This window comes from Pristis pectinata, chromosome 8 (assembly GCF_009764475.1).
Source record: "Pristis pectinata isolate sPriPec2 chromosome 8, sPriPec2.1.pri, whole genome shotgun sequence".
Taxonomy (NCBI): domain Eukaryota; kingdom Metazoa; phylum Chordata; class Chondrichthyes; order Rhinopristiformes; family Pristidae; genus Pristis; species Pristis pectinata.
This window is the reverse complement of record NC_067412.1, coordinates 18,336,580-18,353,812: the sequence shown is the minus strand read 5'-3', so window position 1 is coordinate 18,353,812 and position 17,233 is coordinate 18,336,580. Positions and strand designations below refer to the sequence as shown.

The following is a 17,233-nucleotide window of genomic DNA, read 5'->3' as shown; positions in this document are numbered from 1 at the left end:
TCAGCCCACTAGTTTGCTCATCACTACCTCTTTTGTAATAGCGATTGTATCGAGGTCCTCACCTCCCATTGCATCCATAGAATCTCTATTTAGCATATTAGACATGCCATCCACTGTGAAGACCAACACAAAATAGTCGTTCAAGGCCTCGGCCATTTCCACCTTACCCAATATTAACTCCCCCTTCTCACCTTCCAAGAGACCTACATTCACTCTAGTCTCCCTTTTCTGCTTTATATAATTATAAAAAACTTTTACTATCTCTTTTTATGTTTTGTGCTAATTTACTTTCATAATCTATCTTCCCTTTCTTTATTGCTTGCTTAGTGGTTCTTTGTTGTTTTTTAAAGTTTTCCCAATCTTCCAGTTTCCCACTACTCTTGGCGACTTTGTATGCATGAGCTTTTAGCCTGATGCCTTTTTTTATCTCCTTAGTTATCCAAGGCTGGCTCTCCTCACCTTTACTGTCCTTGCTTTTAACTGGAATATACTTCTGTTGAGCACCGTGAAAAATCTCTTTGGAAGTCTTCCACTATTCCTCAACCATCCCACCACGTAACCTGTGTTCCCAGTCTACGCTAGCCAATTCCTCCCTCAGGCCATTGTAATCTCCCTTGTTTAGGCATAAGCCTGTAAACTTAAAGCAAAAATGCATTTCAAATGCAATATTTTGTCATAAATCTGTATGACAAAATGGAAAAAAAAACTTATCGGAAAGGTCATTTTAACTTAGATGAGAAAATCCGGACCATAACTTAGAGTCATAGAGTAATACAGCATGGAAACCGGCCCTTCAGCATAACTCATCCAAGCTAGTCCCATTTGCCTGCATTTAGCCCATATCCATCTAAACCCTTCCTATCTATGTACTTACCCAAATATCTTTTAAATGTTGTTATTGTACCTGCCTCAACCACTTCCACTGGCAGCTCATTCCATATACACACCACCCTCTGCATGAAGAAGTTGCTTCTCAGGTCGCTTTTCAATCTTTCACCTCTCACCTTAAACCTATACCCTCTAGTTTTTAGCTCCCTTCCCTAGGAGAAAGACTGTATGCATTTCCCCCTATCTACACCTGTTGTGTGAAAAGATTCTTTTGGGATTTAAAGACGGAGGACTCTGGACACAGGCTTTGGATCTTAAAAATAGTTTAATCGCCAAAGGCAGACGCAGGAACAGAATGAGTGGGAACGAATGCACACTCACACACGCGTGCACACACACTCTCTCACACACACACACACACACACACACACACACACACACACAGGGGACTGCAAATGTGAGGGGGGGAATCGCAACGAGGATGAGATACACACACACACACACATACACACACAATAAACAAGGTACAGCTTATCAAGGGATAAACACTCCAATGCCTGAACACCTTGACCCAAACAAGCATTGGCCCTAACACTCCCTGGAGGCTGACTAAAATGCTCCCAAACTACGTGGTGGTGCACACTCTTACCAGTGGTCTCTGCAGTGTTGTCTCACTATTCCTGGGGCAGTCAAAGGAGAGAAAGCCAGGAATATGCAGCACTCTTTATAGGTGCTGGAGGGCCTGGGTGGAGCCAGGCCAGGTACTTTAGACTGGCCAATGGTTTGGGGGTCAAGGACAAAGGTGTTTACCAAGGCCAATGGTCAGGCAGGCCCAGGAACAAAGGTGCTCTTCAAGGCCAATCCCTATGCTTACACCTGATGGGTGGGTGGAGCCAAACCCTTGTTTGACAGTGGTTGTCACTTCTGATCCGATGAGCAATGCTGTCCTCCGATCAGAGGGGTCAGTGTTGTCACGGTCATAGAACAGCCATGTGCTCTCATACTACAACACCCCACATGATTTTTACACACCCTCTATAATGTCAACCCTCAATCTCCTATATTCCAAGAAATAAAGTCCAAACCTGCCCAACCTCTCCCTATAACTCTGGCCCTGTAACAGTGTGACCAAAACTGTACATAATACTCCAAGTACTGTCTCACCAATGTCTTGTACAACTGCAACATAAAGTCCCAACTCCTGTACTCAATGCCCTGACTAATGAAGACCAGAATGCCAAATGCCTTCTCCGCCATCCTGTCTACCTGTGATGCTGCTTTCAGTAAACTTTGTACGCACTCCTAGGTCCCTCTGTTCCACAACACTTCCCAGAGCCCGACCTTTCACTGTATAAGTCCCACCCTGGTTGACTTCCCAAAATGCAACACTTCACACATCTGAATTGAAAGCCATTTGCCAATCCTTGGCCCACTTACCCAGCTGATCAATAGCCCCCTGTAAATTTTGATAACCTTCTTCACAGTCTACAATACCACCTGTTTTGGTATCATCCGCAAACTTACTAACCATGGATTGTACGTTCACATCCAAATCTCTTATATAAATAACGAACAACAAAGGTCAGAGCCCCAACCCCTGTGGCACACCACTAGTCATAGGCTTCCAATCCAAGAAACGACCTTCGACCATCACTCTCTGGTTCCTACCACTAAGCCAATTATGAATCCAATAAGCTTTCTCTCCTGGATCCCATGCAATCTAACCTTCCAGACTAGCTTGCAATGCAGGACCTCGTCGAAGGCCTTGCTAAAGTCCATGTAGACAACGTCCACTATCCTACCCTCATCTATCCTCTTGGGTACCTCTTCAAAAAAAACGCTGAAAGATTTGTCAGACATGATTTCCCACGTACAAAGCCATGCTGACTATCCCTAATTATACCTTGCCTATCCAAATGTTGATGAATCCTGCCCCTCAAAATCCCCTCCAGTATCTTATCCACACTGTAGTTCCCTGGCTTGTGTTTTCTGCCTTTTTAAATAATGGTACAACATTAGTCACTCTCCAGTCCTCTGTAACTTCACCTGTAGCTAAAGATGAAGCAAATACCTCTGCAAGGGCCTCCGCAATTTCTTCTCTGGCTTCCCACGAGGTCTGAGGATACATTTGGTCAAGCCTTGGGGATTCATCCACCTTAATGCACTTTAAGGCTGCCAATACCTCCTCGCTGCTAATTTGTATGTAGCCCAAGACATCATCACTCATTTCCCTCATTTCTTTAGCATCCATCAATTTCTCCACAGTAAAAACTGATGAGAAATACTCATTAAAATTCTCACCCACTTCCTGTGGCTCTACACATAGACAGCCATGCAGATCTTTAAGGGGACCTATTCTCTCCCGAGCCACCCTTTTACTCTTAATATACCTATAAAATCTCTTGGGATTTTTCTGAACCCTGCCTGCCAGATCCATCTCATATCCTCTTTTTGCCCTCCTGATTTCCCTCTTAAGTGTACTCCTAAACTTATTGTCATAGAGGGATTCACTTGTTCCCTGTTGCCTAAACCTAACGTGCGCTGCCTCCTTTTTCCTGACTGGAGCCTCAATATCTCTCACCAACCAGACTTCCCTAAACTTACCAGCCTTGCCCTTCACCCTAGCAGGAACATGCTGCCCCTGGACTCTGGATATCACACATTTCTTTCCTTTTTATAATACACAGAGCTAAGAGAGAACATGAAGTCTCAGAGATGAAACGAGCTTTGGAGGAAGAGACGAGAACACATGAGGCTCAAATTCATGAAATGCGACAGAAACATGGTCAAGCAATAGAAGAAATAACAGAACAGCTGGAGCAAGTAAAACGGGTATGTGAAAAATGTAAGGTAATAATCAACAATGCCAAGTTTAAACACTATGGCGTACAAGATATTCAAACAGTTAGCATCCTGAATGCCAATGGCAAAAACATGGGTGGTGTTTTCTACTAGAAAGAAACCAAGACAAGAAATGTCTTGTATTTCAAAGATTGTTGCGTAAAATAGAATCTAGAATGCTAAAGAGAACGGACAACTTGTGCACAAAAGTGATTGCAGCAACACACGAAGGAGCTGGAGGAACTCAGCGGGTCAGGCCTCCAGCTCCTCCGTGCGTTGCTCCAGATTTCCAGTATCTGCAGTCTCTTGTGCCTCCACGAAAGTGATTGGGTTAAGAATTAAGGCAGGCACGGTAGAGTAGGGGTTAGCGTAACGCTATGACAGTGCCAGCGACCTGGGTTCAATTCCAGCCGCTGTCTGTAAGGAGTTCGTACATTCTCCCCATGACTGCATGGGTTTCCTCTGGGTGCTCTGATTTCCTCCCACATTCCAAGGACATACGGGTTAGGAAGCTGTGGACGTGCTACGTTGGTGCCAGAGGAGTGGTGACACTTGCAGTCTGCCCCAGAACACTCTACGCTAAGATGCATTTCACTGTGCGTTTCGATGTGCATGTGACTAATAAAGATATCTTGTATCTTATAAAAATAACGAAAATGGCACAAAAGAGCAGAGCATACAAACAAAGAGCACTAAAAGGGTCCAGATAAGAAAAAATGGTAATAAGACAAATCGGGCCATGGTACAAAAAAGACTAAGATTTCTAACATTGTTAAAAAGGCAAATATAAATGTGCAGTATGCACAAAACATTCATAACAAGGTAGATAAATTAATGGCCCAAATAGATATAGAGGGAAATGATATAATCGCTGTTATGGAGATGCGTTTGGAGGATGAAGGAGGTAGGGAGATGAATATCCAAAGATGTTCAATACTTAGGAAGGACAGGCGAAAAGGAAAAGAAGATGGGCTGGTGTTATTAGTAACGAATGAAATCAGAACAATAGTGAGAAACGATATTGGCTACAAAATCAGATGTACAACCACACTGGATAGAACCTAGAACCATGAAACACAAAACATTGGTAGGTGTTGTCTAAGGGCCTCTGAAAGGCATGGTAATATTGAAGATCACATCAAGCAGAATATTCGAGATGCATCTAATAAGGGCACTACAGTAAACATGTGTGACTTTAATCTACACATAGACTGATCAAATCAAATCAGCAATAATACTATGGAGGATGACTTCCTGGAGCATGTGTGGATTTTTTTTTTAAACCTCTGTGTCAAGGAGAAAACTAGATGAACCCCTTTTTAAATTGGTAAATTGGTTTGTAATTGTCACATGTACCGAGGTACAGTGAAAGCTTTGTTTTGCATGCCCTCCATATAAATCATTTCATTATAAGAGTGCATTGAGGTAGTACAAGGGAAAACAATTACAGAATGCAGTATAAAGTGTTACAGTTACAGAGAAGGTGCATTGCAGGCAGACAATAAGGTGCAAGGCCATAACAGGGTAGATTGTGAAGTCAAGAGTCCACCTTATTGTATTAGGGAACCATTCAATAGTCGGGATAGAAGCTGTCCTTGAGCCTGCTAGTATGTGCTTTGAGGTTTTTGTATCTTCTGCCCGATGGAAGGGGGAGAAAGAATGTCCAGGGTGGGTGGGGCCTTTGATTATGCTGGCTGCTTTACTGAGGCAGCGAGGAGTGTAGACAGAGTCCATGGAGATGAAATTGGTTTCCGTAATGTGCTGGGCTGTGTCCACAACTCTCTGCAGTTTCTTGCAGTCCTGGGCAGAGCAGTCGCCATACCAAGTCATGATGCATCCTGATAGGATGCTTTCTATGGTACATTGATTAAAAATTGGTGAGAGTCAAAGAGGACCTGCCAAATTTCTTTAGCCTCCTAAGAAAGTAAACGCACTGGTGCGCATTCTCTCCAAACTCCCATCAACTCGCCGCAGATTCCACCACTCACCTGCACACTCAGGGCAACTTACAGTAACCTAACAACCCACACATCTTAGGAATGTGGGAAGAAATCAGAGCAGCTGGAAGAAACCCATGGGAAGAACATGCAAATTCCACACACACAGCTCCGGAGGTCAGAATTGAACATAGGTGACTGGGGCTGTGAGCCAGCAGTTTTACTAGCTGCATTACTGTGCCAAAATGTTGATGTACAAAAGGATATGGTTGTCCTTGTATATGCGCCACTGAAAGCAAACATGCAGGTGAAGCAAGCAATCAAGAACACAAATTGTATGTTGTCCTTCATCACAAGGGGTTTTGAGTAGAGGAGCAAGGATATCTTCTTACAAGTATGCAGGACGTTGGTGAGGTCACACCTGGAATACTGTGTGCAGCTTTGAGCTCTGTACCCAAGAAAGGATATACTTGTTATAGAGACTGCAATAAGGGTTCACCAGACTGATTCCTGGGATCACCAGTTTAGGGATGGAAGGACTATCACATGAGGATTGATTGAGTTAACTAGGCCTGAATACACAAGTGTTTGGAAGAATGAGACGAGACCCAGTTGAAACATACAAAATTCCAACAGGGCTTGATAGGCTGAATGCAGGAAAATGTCTCTCCAGGCTGGGTGGGGGGGGGGGGGGGGGGGGTGGTTGTTGGGGGAGTTGGTGGTGGTTGTCAAGCACCAGAGAGGTCACAGTCTCAAGATACAGGGCAACACATTTAGGACTGAGATGAGGAGAAATTTCCTCATGCAGAGTGTGGTGAACCTGCGCAAAGCTCTACCAGAGGGTTGTGGAGACCAGGTCTCTGAATAATATTAGAGAAACAGATAGATTTCTAAAAATAAAAATCACCAAGGGATACGTAGAGAAAGGAGGAATATCAAGATGGATGATCAGCCATGATTGGATTGGATGTTGATCAGGCTTGCGGGACCAAATGGCCTATACTGTACCTATTTCTGTTGTTCTGTGTTTTTAACTATTTATACTTTTAAACAAATCCATTCCGCAGGCTAAGGCTAACCTTGACAAAAACAAACAGACCCTGGAGAAGGAGAATAATGAGCTCTCAAATGAGGTCAGGATGTTGTCCACAGCCAAAGCCGAACTGGAGCACAAAAAGAAAAAGCTGGAGAGCCAAGTGCAGGAGTTCCAGGTTAAAGTGTCTGATGGAGAACGTGCTCGGACTGAGCTCAACGACAGAGTGCACAAGTTACAGGTCAGCATGAACCTTCTAACGTGGACTGAACATATATGTGTATTTGTTAAAGTGTTTTGTGATCGTAATTTTTTTTAATAAAACTCATTACAATGGACTTTAACCCCTGTCAAAGCATGCAAGTTAGCCAGAAATGTAAATTATTGCCAAGGAGAATTCTTCTACCACATATGGTATTCACAGAACAACGTTTTATTTTGTCAATAGACTTCAAAAAGAAGTCTGTGTTTCCCAGAAAGCTCAACATGTTTAGTGTGCTACCAAGCCACAGAGATGAAGTTCAATACCTCGCTGGGTTAGGTTGCTTAGTTTTCAATGCTTTGTTGTATTAAGTTACCCCATTACCAGTTGAAAGTCACAATTCACTTGCATACCTAAATAAGAAAAGGAAAAAAACAATCTGATAGGCTTTCTATTCTTGGTCATTACTCATTGACCTGATGGAAAGTCTTTTCCATAGATGGCACGACAGGGCAGCATTAGCTTTGGTCATTGTGCACCCTCCCTGCTTGCACCTACTTGGACTTGATGCATTGCTTCTTTATTTGTTGTGTGGCTTAGGACCATCAAAACATTCGAACAAAGTCAAAAAGTTAAGCCAAAAGTAAATTATCTAACTATGTGGCAGCTCATTCAGAAATCCGACATATTTCAGTTAGATTACCTTCAAACGTATTCCAAGCATTAAGATGCAACATGACAAACATTGAACTTTGTCACAAACCTGTTTTGGAGAGCTTTTAAATCTTCCACCAATGCATTTGATGGTGCACCTTGTCCTTTTCAGGTTCGACTGAGGGATGTCCATTCCCTCCTGAGTCAGTTGAAACGAGTGGGTTTAATTGTTGAGTGTGTGATAATTGGTTGTCATCACTATTGTCTAGTTGCAAATCTGAGTAAGATATTTGCAAGCCACCAGTTCTAATGCATCTGTACTCAGTGTGAATCAAATCCTTTGGGAATAGGAGAGAAGAAAATTGAATGACAAGCAAAAATGAATGACATGACTAATGACATACTTTAACCTTCTCTTTCCAATAGGGTGAGCTTGACAATGTTACAGCCATACTTAATGAAGCTGAAGGTAAATCAATTAAACTTGCAAAGGACGTGTCGAGTATCAGTTCCCAGCTTCAGGACACACAGGTAACTAAGGCGTTTACATTATCTGACTTGCAAGCCTATAACAAAAATAATAAAAATCAGTATGTAGATCAAATAAAAATATTTCTTCATCAATATCTTTTTAAAAATAGAACGTAAACCAGATTACTGAGAATGTAATTGTAAAAGTTTTTTCTTCTTTCAACTACATGGATGCTTTAGTTAAAAAAAATCCCCATAAGTTTAACATTTTATGAAGTTTATAATTTCAGAAGTAAATTCTTGGAACTCCTGGATGTTCTGTTTAATAACCAAGCACATTGAATAAAGAATAGGATTTAGTGGTTATACTCTCGGCTTTATCAAGAAGTACTTTCTCTGTTGTTCTGCAGGAACTACTCCAGGAAGAGACTCGGCAAAAGCTGAATTTGTCCACCCGTTTGCGCCAGTTAGAGGATGATAAGAACAACCTCCAAGAGCAGTTGGATGAAGAGGGAGAAGCCAAGAGAAACCTGGAGCGCCAGATATCCACCTTGACAGTGCAGGTACACAAACCTTTGTCAGTTTCATTTGTACCAGTCTACAAGATCTTAGAGCCAGAAACTTCTATGTACTACCTGCAAGCTAAACAACACAATTTTTCGTTTCTATGCAGATTTTTATCCTGAAATAGAAACTTGCCATCCTTAGATACATCAACTGAAATTATAGACATTTATTGGAATAGTAATGAAAGAACACTTAATTTTCACTCACAGCCCCAAATAGTCTCCTTAGCCTTAAAGATAAAACTTGAGATGACACGTTGAACAACTTTCTACATACTGCACCAGTGTTAGCATTCTTCCATCAGCTAACACCCACTGTTCTTTTAACACACTTTGAATTCATTTTTGCTATTTTTCAGCTTGTGGGATGCTGTTGTGTACAGAATGGTTACCATATTTGTCTGCATATTGATATGGCTGTACTTCAGAAATAACTGACATTATGAAATGTTCAACATATTCCAAAGTGTTTTATACTTAACACAAGCATTCATTTTCTTATAGCTGTCAGATGCCAAGAAGAAATTAAATGATGATGCTACTACGTTGGAGGGTCTTGAGGAAGGAAAGAAGAAACTTCAGAGGGAAATTGAAGCAATTACCCAGAACTTTGAAGAAAAGGCAGCAGCTTATGACAAACTGGAGAAAACAAAGAACAGGCTACAGCAAGAGCTCGATGACCTTCTGGTGGACCTAGACAACCAGAGACAACTAGTTTCCAATCTGGAGAAGAAACAAAAGAAATTTGATCAGGTCAAACATCTCTGCAGAACAAACCATTCCCATTTTCCAATTCAAGATACAGAGTTTTTACAAACTTGATAAACCCTTCCTACATAGTAGCTTTATTGAATAAAACTACAATGACACCAGTTCACTAAACAAATTTTCCAATGTTATTCTTTTAATGGATTTAGAATACAATCACTTTTGTTATTTTTTAGTATTTAATTTCATTATTCTGCATGTAAAATACTGTAAAATTAACATGTAAAATTGATTTAAAATAATTATTTGCAGTTAAGACATGTTGGCACCAGATGCGTGGCTACACTTGCGGGCTGCCCCCAGAACATTCCACGCAAAGATGCATTTCACTGTATGTTTTGATGTACATGTGACTAATAAAGATCTTTGTTTATCTTATATGCTATTTTCCTTCTTTCAGATGTTGGCAGAAGAGAAGAATATCTCTGCTAAATTTGCAGATGAAAGGGATAGGGCAGAAGCTGATGCTCGAGAAAAGGAGACAAAGGCCTTGGCATTGACACGTGCTTTGGATGAGGCTTTGTCGTCCAAGGAAGATCTGGAGAGGCTCAATAAGCAACTGCGAGCTGAGATGGAAGATATTGTGAGCTCCAAAGATGATGTAGGAAAGAATGTAAGTGCAGTATAATCAATAACAATCATGCATGTTTGTAGATCACCTTTGAATGTAGCAACATGCCCCAGGGTATTTCACAGGAGCATCAATAAATAAAATTTCATACAGCTACAAAAGGAGATAATAGAGCAGATGATTAAAAACTTTGTCAAGGAAGAAGTGTTAAAGTACCATCTTAAAGGGGGAAAGAGAGGTGGAGAGATTTAAGGAGGGAATTCCAGAGCTAAGGGCCTGATCAGCTGAAGGCTCAGCTGTTAGTATCGGTCCTTTCAATTTGGGGATGATTATGAGACCAGAACTATGAGACCAGGGTTATAGAACAATGGGAGGTGCAGAAGTGAGGCAGGAACAATAGTTGGACCTTTAAAGTAATCTGAATAGGCACTTGTGCATTTTTCACAAATCTTACCAGACTATTAATACAAAGAAAATGTTTCTTCTTCAGTATGTTTGGGATGGTAATTTTTAGCATCTCATAAACTGAAACCACAATGTCTCATTTTTAAAATGTAATATTTGCATTTAGGAAAGGAAACTTTTTTTTTCCCCCTGGCATTTATTGGCTCAAATAATTCGCCACCTCACTTTATTCCTCTGCAATTAAGGTCCATGATCTGGAAAAATCTAAACGTACCTTGGAGCAACAAGTGGAGGAGATGAAGACCCAGTTAGAAGAACTTGAAGATGAGCTCCAGGCTACAGAGGACGCCAAGCTAAGATTAGAAGTCAACTTGCAAGCCCTGAAAGCACAGTTTGATCGTGACTTGCAGGCCCGTGATGAGCAGAATGAGGAAAAGAGGAGGCAGCTTGTTAAGCAGGTAAAATAATTAACCAAAACTGAATTCACTTGCTCAACAAATTCAACATTTATGTTTCTTTCCTGAAAAAATAATCAACTTTGGATTCAAGGTGGTAGTGTTTCAATTTGTTGAAGCATTGTCTTCAACAGAACATTACTTCCTGTCTCTGTTACGGAGAGGAAAACACTGTCAGTTTTTACATAGTTACTGTAATTACCTGATAGACATGAAACACAATTATACAGAATTATTACACAATTAGCGTCACTACTCAAATCTGGATGGCAAATATTGAATGGTGTTTCGACCTAGTTGTAAGATCAAGAAAATAAATTAAAACAAAAGATAAAGAGAAAACAAACAAGAGAAACAGAGAAAGGGTGTAACGAATGTGGATGTTTGAGGTGTGATCAGTAAGTTTGCATATGACGTGCAGATTGGTGGAGTTGTTGACTGTGTAGAGGGTAAGTCTTAGGCTACAAGGTGATATTGAAGAGATTGTGCAATAGGCTAAGAAATTGCAGGTAGAGTTTAATCCTGATAAATGTGAGGTGATGGAGTATTGTGTTCAGTTTTGGTCACCCTGCTATAGGAAAGATGTTAATGAACTGGAAAGAGTGCAGAACAGATTTACAAGGATGTTGCCAGGACTCAAGGGACAGAGTTATAGGGAGAGGGTGGACAGGCTAGGACTTTTTTCCTTGGAGAGTAGGAGACTGAGGGATGATCTCATGGAAGTGTATAAAATCATGACAGGCGATAGATAGGGTGAATGCACTCAGTCTTTTTCACAGAGTTGGGGAATCAAGAACCAGAGGGCATTGGTTTAAGGTGGGAGGGGAGAAATGTAATAGGAACTCAAGGGCCAACTTTTGGCTGGTAGGAATGTGGAATGAGCTGCCAGAGGAAGTGGTTGAGGCAGGTACATTAACAACTTTTTAAAAACTGTTGGACAGGTACACAGATAGGAAAGGTTTATAAGGATATGGGCCAAATGTGGGCAAATGGGACTAGCTTGGATTGGCATCTTGATCGACATGGACCAGTTGGGCCAAAGGGCCTGTTTCCATGATGTATGACTCTGCAATTGTCATCAGCAGACCTGACATCTCACAGCTTTGCCAGAATGTTCTACTCCACTGTGGCCATGTAATCTTGCAATCTAAAATGCAAAACAAGTTGCCTTCTACATGAGTTTATGCACAATATTAACTTACGTACTTACAACATAAGTTACATAGCATCAGTCAGCTGCATTTGTAGCAATTATATTTGAATTTATGGCATACCATGTTTTTAAAATTTTTTTTGCAATGAATGTGGTATAAATAACATGTCAATATTTCCACACGTACCCAGTGAAATAGTACAATAAAACCAAAGATGGCATTGTTCAGAAGGATGGAGAGAAAATGAACCGCTGGAGTGTAACCTTAAAATCACTAAGTAATAATAGAATAACAAATTAAAAATACCAAAGCAGTTCAGTGATATGTTATACCACTTAATTCACAGTAACCCAATGACTTTACCAGGGGAATTCTTAAACGTAGGTTCTAAATGAAATGACAATAGGATTATCAAAATAAATTTCTGAGAGTCGTAACTGGGAACAAAGATTTAAGTCACTAACTCAAACTTTGTTTACATTTAGGTGCACGAGCTTGAATCTGAACTGGAAGATGAACGTAAACAGCGCACGGTAGTGGCGGCTGCCAAGAAGAAGCTGGAGATTGATTTAAGTGACCTCGAAGGCCAGGTGGAAGTTGCCATCAAGGGCCGTGAGGATGCCATAAAGCAACTAAAAAAACTTCAGGTGAATGATTGCAACTTGATTAACAAGAGCTGTTTCAAAAGCAATTGGTTTTAACTATGCCAATTCACTTACAGCTAACAACTTATGCCGATGTGAAGTCATATTTACTAATAGCATGGTTTAATTTATATATAAAAAAAATACAGTTCAGAAACTTCATCATTGCAATACATCATCTAATTTCTAAAATAATTAACTATACTCACCTTGTTAAAAGCACTGGTTGGTTTCAAGAGTTCAGATGAACACTTCTGGCTTCATTCAACAGGCTCAGATGAAGGATTACCAGCGTGAACTTGAGGATGCCCGCAACTCCAGAGAAGAGGTCCTGGCTCAGGCTAAAGAGAATGAGAAGAAAAACAAGAGTCTGGAGGCCGAACTCCTCCAACTCCAGGAGGTGAGCATAAAGAAATGAATGTCACCAAACCATCTGCCCTTTTTCCTCTTTACTCTAAAAACTCTTTTCTTCATTGGGCAATGTAAGACCCCACAATATGGTAGGACGACCATATTTTCAAAATCAAATCCAGGACCTCTGAGTGTGAGCATAGGTGGGTAACCAGGAAGGAAAAGATGTATTGTACGATGTAGCAGGACAACAATTCTTAGCCACCTGTATATCAATAATTGCAAATTGCAAACTGCAAATGTAAGAAGCACATGTATTTAATTTCATTAATCCAGAGCTGAAATCACACTTTCCAATTCAGACCCTGTTTAAAAATTATAAAATGACACTGTTCAGACTCATTGACACTACCACCATATGCTTTGCATGCCAATTAATGGTGCAGGGTGTGCTCAACGCAGATCCCTATTGGACGTGTTAGTTGTGCATTCCTCTGACCTCTTTCCCCAAGTTCAACCATGTTTACAACAGATCTTCTCTTCATCTCTCCCTACTTGCAAAATTTTATTCTGTCATGCCTTTACTAAAAGTGACTGAGCATGAATTTCCATCCCATAGTGTCTAGCTTAACAGTTCCATTCTATTTGTGCCAGTTCTTTAGTGCTGTACAATTTGCCCAATCTCCTGCTAATTCCCAAGCCCTGCAATTTTTACTGCCTTCTTTATCCAATATGTACCATGTATGTACTTATAACCCAGTAGTTAAACCTTATAAAGTGGTTAAGGACTAAATGTTCAGCCAGAGCAATAGCATTAGTAAAACATGATCACCACAATAATGCCTCCAATGTGTAATATTCCCTTTGTTTGAATTAATTATTTCCCCCTTCCTCGTGAAGGATTTGGCAGCTGCAGAACGTGCTCGCCGTCACGCTGAGCAGGAAAAAGAGGAACTAGCTGAGGAGTTAGCAGGCAACGTCTCTGGAAAGTATGTATTAAGATCCTCATTTCTGTATAGTCCTGCTAAAGTGCAATTTTCTACTGACCTATCTTTTAAAATATTTGCTTCATTGATTTGACAACTGTATACAGTAAACAGGAGTCATGTTGTGGACTTGTTTCCAACCCCATCTGAAAACTTCACATTCTGTTGAGTAAAGTGAATGGTAGCTCTTCAACCAGCATCTTGTTACATTGCATCATAAACATTTTCTGGATTCCAATTTTACTGAATAAGTAAATCTTCTCAATTGTCTGGAATTTGGAATTACTTTACCTTTTATCATAGTTAATAATAAATATAAAAGTTAGCTGTAATAAAATGAGTACAAATACTGCTTTCTGAAACCTCTGAGTTTGTGGTTCAAGTTCACCAGACATTTGAAAAAACCTTACAGGTCCGCACTACTGGATGAAAAGCGCCGTCTGGAGATGAGAATATCTCAGATGGAGGAAGAGCTTGAAGAAGAGCAGAGTAACATGGAATCACTGAATGATCGCCTCAGGAAAGTGATTCAGCAGGTAAGATACTGGAGAAACTCGGATCACATCACCTCACTGAGTCTAACATCTGATAGCTGTGATCCCATAAAGCAGATCATTGCCCAGAGAACAAGAACGTTTTCAAAATCAGCTACCTCTATCTAATTCTATATATAAACACAGCAACATTGTCACTTAGAACTCAAATAAAATATTGTGAATATCCCACACTAAGTCTATGTAACTCTTTAAATAGGAATGAGATGATTATCATAAACCACTCAATAGGTTAAAATGTCTGTGCGTTCTAATCTTGGGGATGATTTGTATTAAGTCAACAGCCATAGCTTTTTTTTATATAGGCCATCAGAACACACATTGCCTCAGCACAGATCTTCAGAGCTATTGCCTAGAAATTGAAGTGCATAGCATGCATGTAGTAAAAGGTGCTTTCTATATCTAACACTATTGCGCCTATTTCCAGTGAAACTGCTGACCACAGGCAGAAAGTTGGACTGGACACTTCCAGATACTATTCAGTTTTGGACAGCTGATGTTTTCCCAAGCATCATTTGTATATTGGGTGGCATCATCAACAGCAGAGATTGGAGCAATAATGTGCAACCTACTACCTTTGTTTTACCTCACGGTAAACCAGGAACAAAACATGGCAGTGTCAGCCAGGAGATATTAATTCAAGGACAACTGAAGGCCATCTGAATGTCCCTGTCTGGGTTTGCAAAGTTATGCATGTTCTTTTGCATAATTCCTGGGTCTCACTGCTGATCTTCAAAATCCTGCACAGCACTGATATCCTGAAATCCCTGCCTGAATAATAAGCCAATGGCTCACAGTGGGGCCACTTGCAGCACTGCACTCAGTCAGTGAGGACAATTAAGGGAAGGTGCGAGAGCAGGTATGACTACACACATTGAAGACACATTTCCCTCTTACCTTGTATTTCCCGTTGCCATGACTGCAGCCTTTAATGCTGCTGTAATGTAGCTGCCATGAAGCAAGATATTTGAAGTTTTGACTCGCTTCCCACACCTCCAGGCAGCAAAGGTGCAGTGGCTGTGAACTCTGCAGACAGGTCTTATTGTCATGCATCAGTTTGGGGTGAAAACAACCTGACAATTTCCTAATGGTACATTTTCTTAACTTTATGATTTTTGGAATGAGGGTGCCCTCTGATTCAGAGTTAACGCTAAATGCAACATCTATTCGGCATACCAAATAAGAGGGAAATCCATTTTCTAGGCATTTCTTTCTTTGCCCAGGTACTGCTTCACTTGTCAACTATCACTTCAAACAGAATAACTCCTTCCTCTTTGTTCTCTCCAGCAAATGATACTCTAATGATTTGCAAAGCAGCAAAGTTCTCCTCAATTAAAAGCAGTGTACACGGGTGGGGGGACCCTCAGAGGGAAGAGAAAATAGTCCATATACTTAATACACATAAACGTCAAACATATTGGTAGAACTCAACCAGAGAACCTACACTATGTTACTTTTGAGTTAATTCTTCCTCAGTGGAATTCTCAGAGCAAATGCTTGAATTTTGTTTGTTAGATCTGAATCCACCGTCTGTTAAACTCCAGTTTAAAATACCATTTGTGAGGAAATGGTCCAAAACCCCTAACTAACATTTTGTGTGTTAATTAAAGTTGTGCTGTACTACAGTCATGCAAACCATAAAATTTCTGATGCAATCAACTGTTAAAAAGAGTTCCATATAGGATGATAAAAGCTTTTTTGATAGAATCATTGTTTCCCATTGCTGTAATTTTTCTGCTGTTATATTTGCAAAACCTTACAAAAATTCTTTTAAACTATCAGTCAGAACAGCTATCTAATGAACTGGCTGCTGAGCGCAGTGCAAATCAGAAGAACGATGGTGCTCGGCAGCAACTTGAGAGGCAGAACAAAGAGCTGAAGGCCAAGCTCCAAGAAATGGAAGGCACTGTCAAGTCCAAGTTCAAATCAACAATTACCTCTCTGGAGGCAAAGATTGCCCAGCTGGAAGAGCAGCTGGAAGCAGAAGCAAAGTAAGAGGACTTGTCCTGATAAATTATTTTTATTTGCGGGTAATCCACTGCATTAGTTTACTTCTGTAGCCCAATGCATAACTTACCGGTAACAACAAGCCAGCCATGCTCACTATTGATCGATGTTTTCTGGGGCTGCCAGTGTTAACTTGCTGCCCAGAGCCAAGCAAATCAAAATGGTGAGGCCCCATGTGACAGCAGGGACCAGTACAAAGTAATGCCATTACATTATTGCCAGAACAAACCCCACTCACAAAATGGTAGAAAAAACTTTGAAAGTCACCCGAGCCCCATCCCTGCTATAACCAGTTCTTAAACTTTTGAAAGTCCCTGCAATTTAGAAACCATTGAACTTTTCGACAATCAGCAAAAGAATTAAAACACATAAAAACTTTTATGCAAACTCAATTAATTCAAGCCCTTGTCACCTGGTACAGGATCAGTGGGCAGACTGCAGCAAGGTCACATAACAAAAATAGAGGGATATGTGGGAGGAAGGGGTTAGATAGTCTTAGGCAAGGTTTAAAGGTCGGCACAATATTGTGGGCCAAAGGGCCTGTATTGTGCTGTACTGTTCTATGTTCTATGTATAACACTGCTGAACTCCGCTATCAGAGAGTCACCAGCAAAGAGCAGCCAGCTGGTCAGGATGTGGTTGTTCACGCCAAACTTGATGGCATTTACACTGATAAATGCAGCAATTCAGCAAGGAACTGTTAGCATTTTCCAGCCAAGTAATTGTCACAGAAACTAAATAGTCATCTGATAACTTGAGAACATTTTTCAGAATGTCCTAAATTCCTCTTGGACTGGCAAGAAAAA

The 17,233-nt window shown here is 40.7% G+C and overlaps 1 protein-coding gene across 2 annotated transcripts in view; it reads left to right on the top strand.

Annotated features, from left to right (window-relative positions):
- Positions 1–17,233, top strand: part of myh11b (myosin, heavy chain 11b, smooth muscle) — a 125,076-nt gene that overhangs the window by 97,671 nt on the left and 10,172 nt on the right. For both annotated transcript variants that reach the window (XM_052022574.1, XM_052022575.1), the window contains exons 27-38: positions 3,516–3,660; positions 6,674–6,880; positions 7,922–8,026; positions 8,377–8,529; positions 9,037–9,285; positions 9,701–9,913; positions 10,522–10,734; positions 12,371–12,532; positions 12,801–12,929; positions 13,781–13,869; positions 14,279–14,402; positions 16,203–16,411. In XM_052022574.1, coding sequence (XP_051878534.1) covers positions 3,516–3,660; positions 6,674–6,880; positions 7,922–8,026; positions 8,377–8,529; positions 9,037–9,285; positions 9,701–9,913; positions 10,522–10,734; positions 12,371–12,532; positions 12,801–12,929; positions 13,781–13,869; positions 14,279–14,402; positions 16,203–16,411 — 1,998 coding nt within the window. The remainder of the gene's footprint in view (positions 1–3,515; positions 3,661–6,673; positions 6,881–7,921; positions 8,027–8,376; positions 8,530–9,036; positions 9,286–9,700; positions 9,914–10,521; positions 10,735–12,370; positions 12,533–12,800; positions 12,930–13,780; positions 13,870–14,278; positions 14,403–16,202; positions 16,412–17,233) is intronic.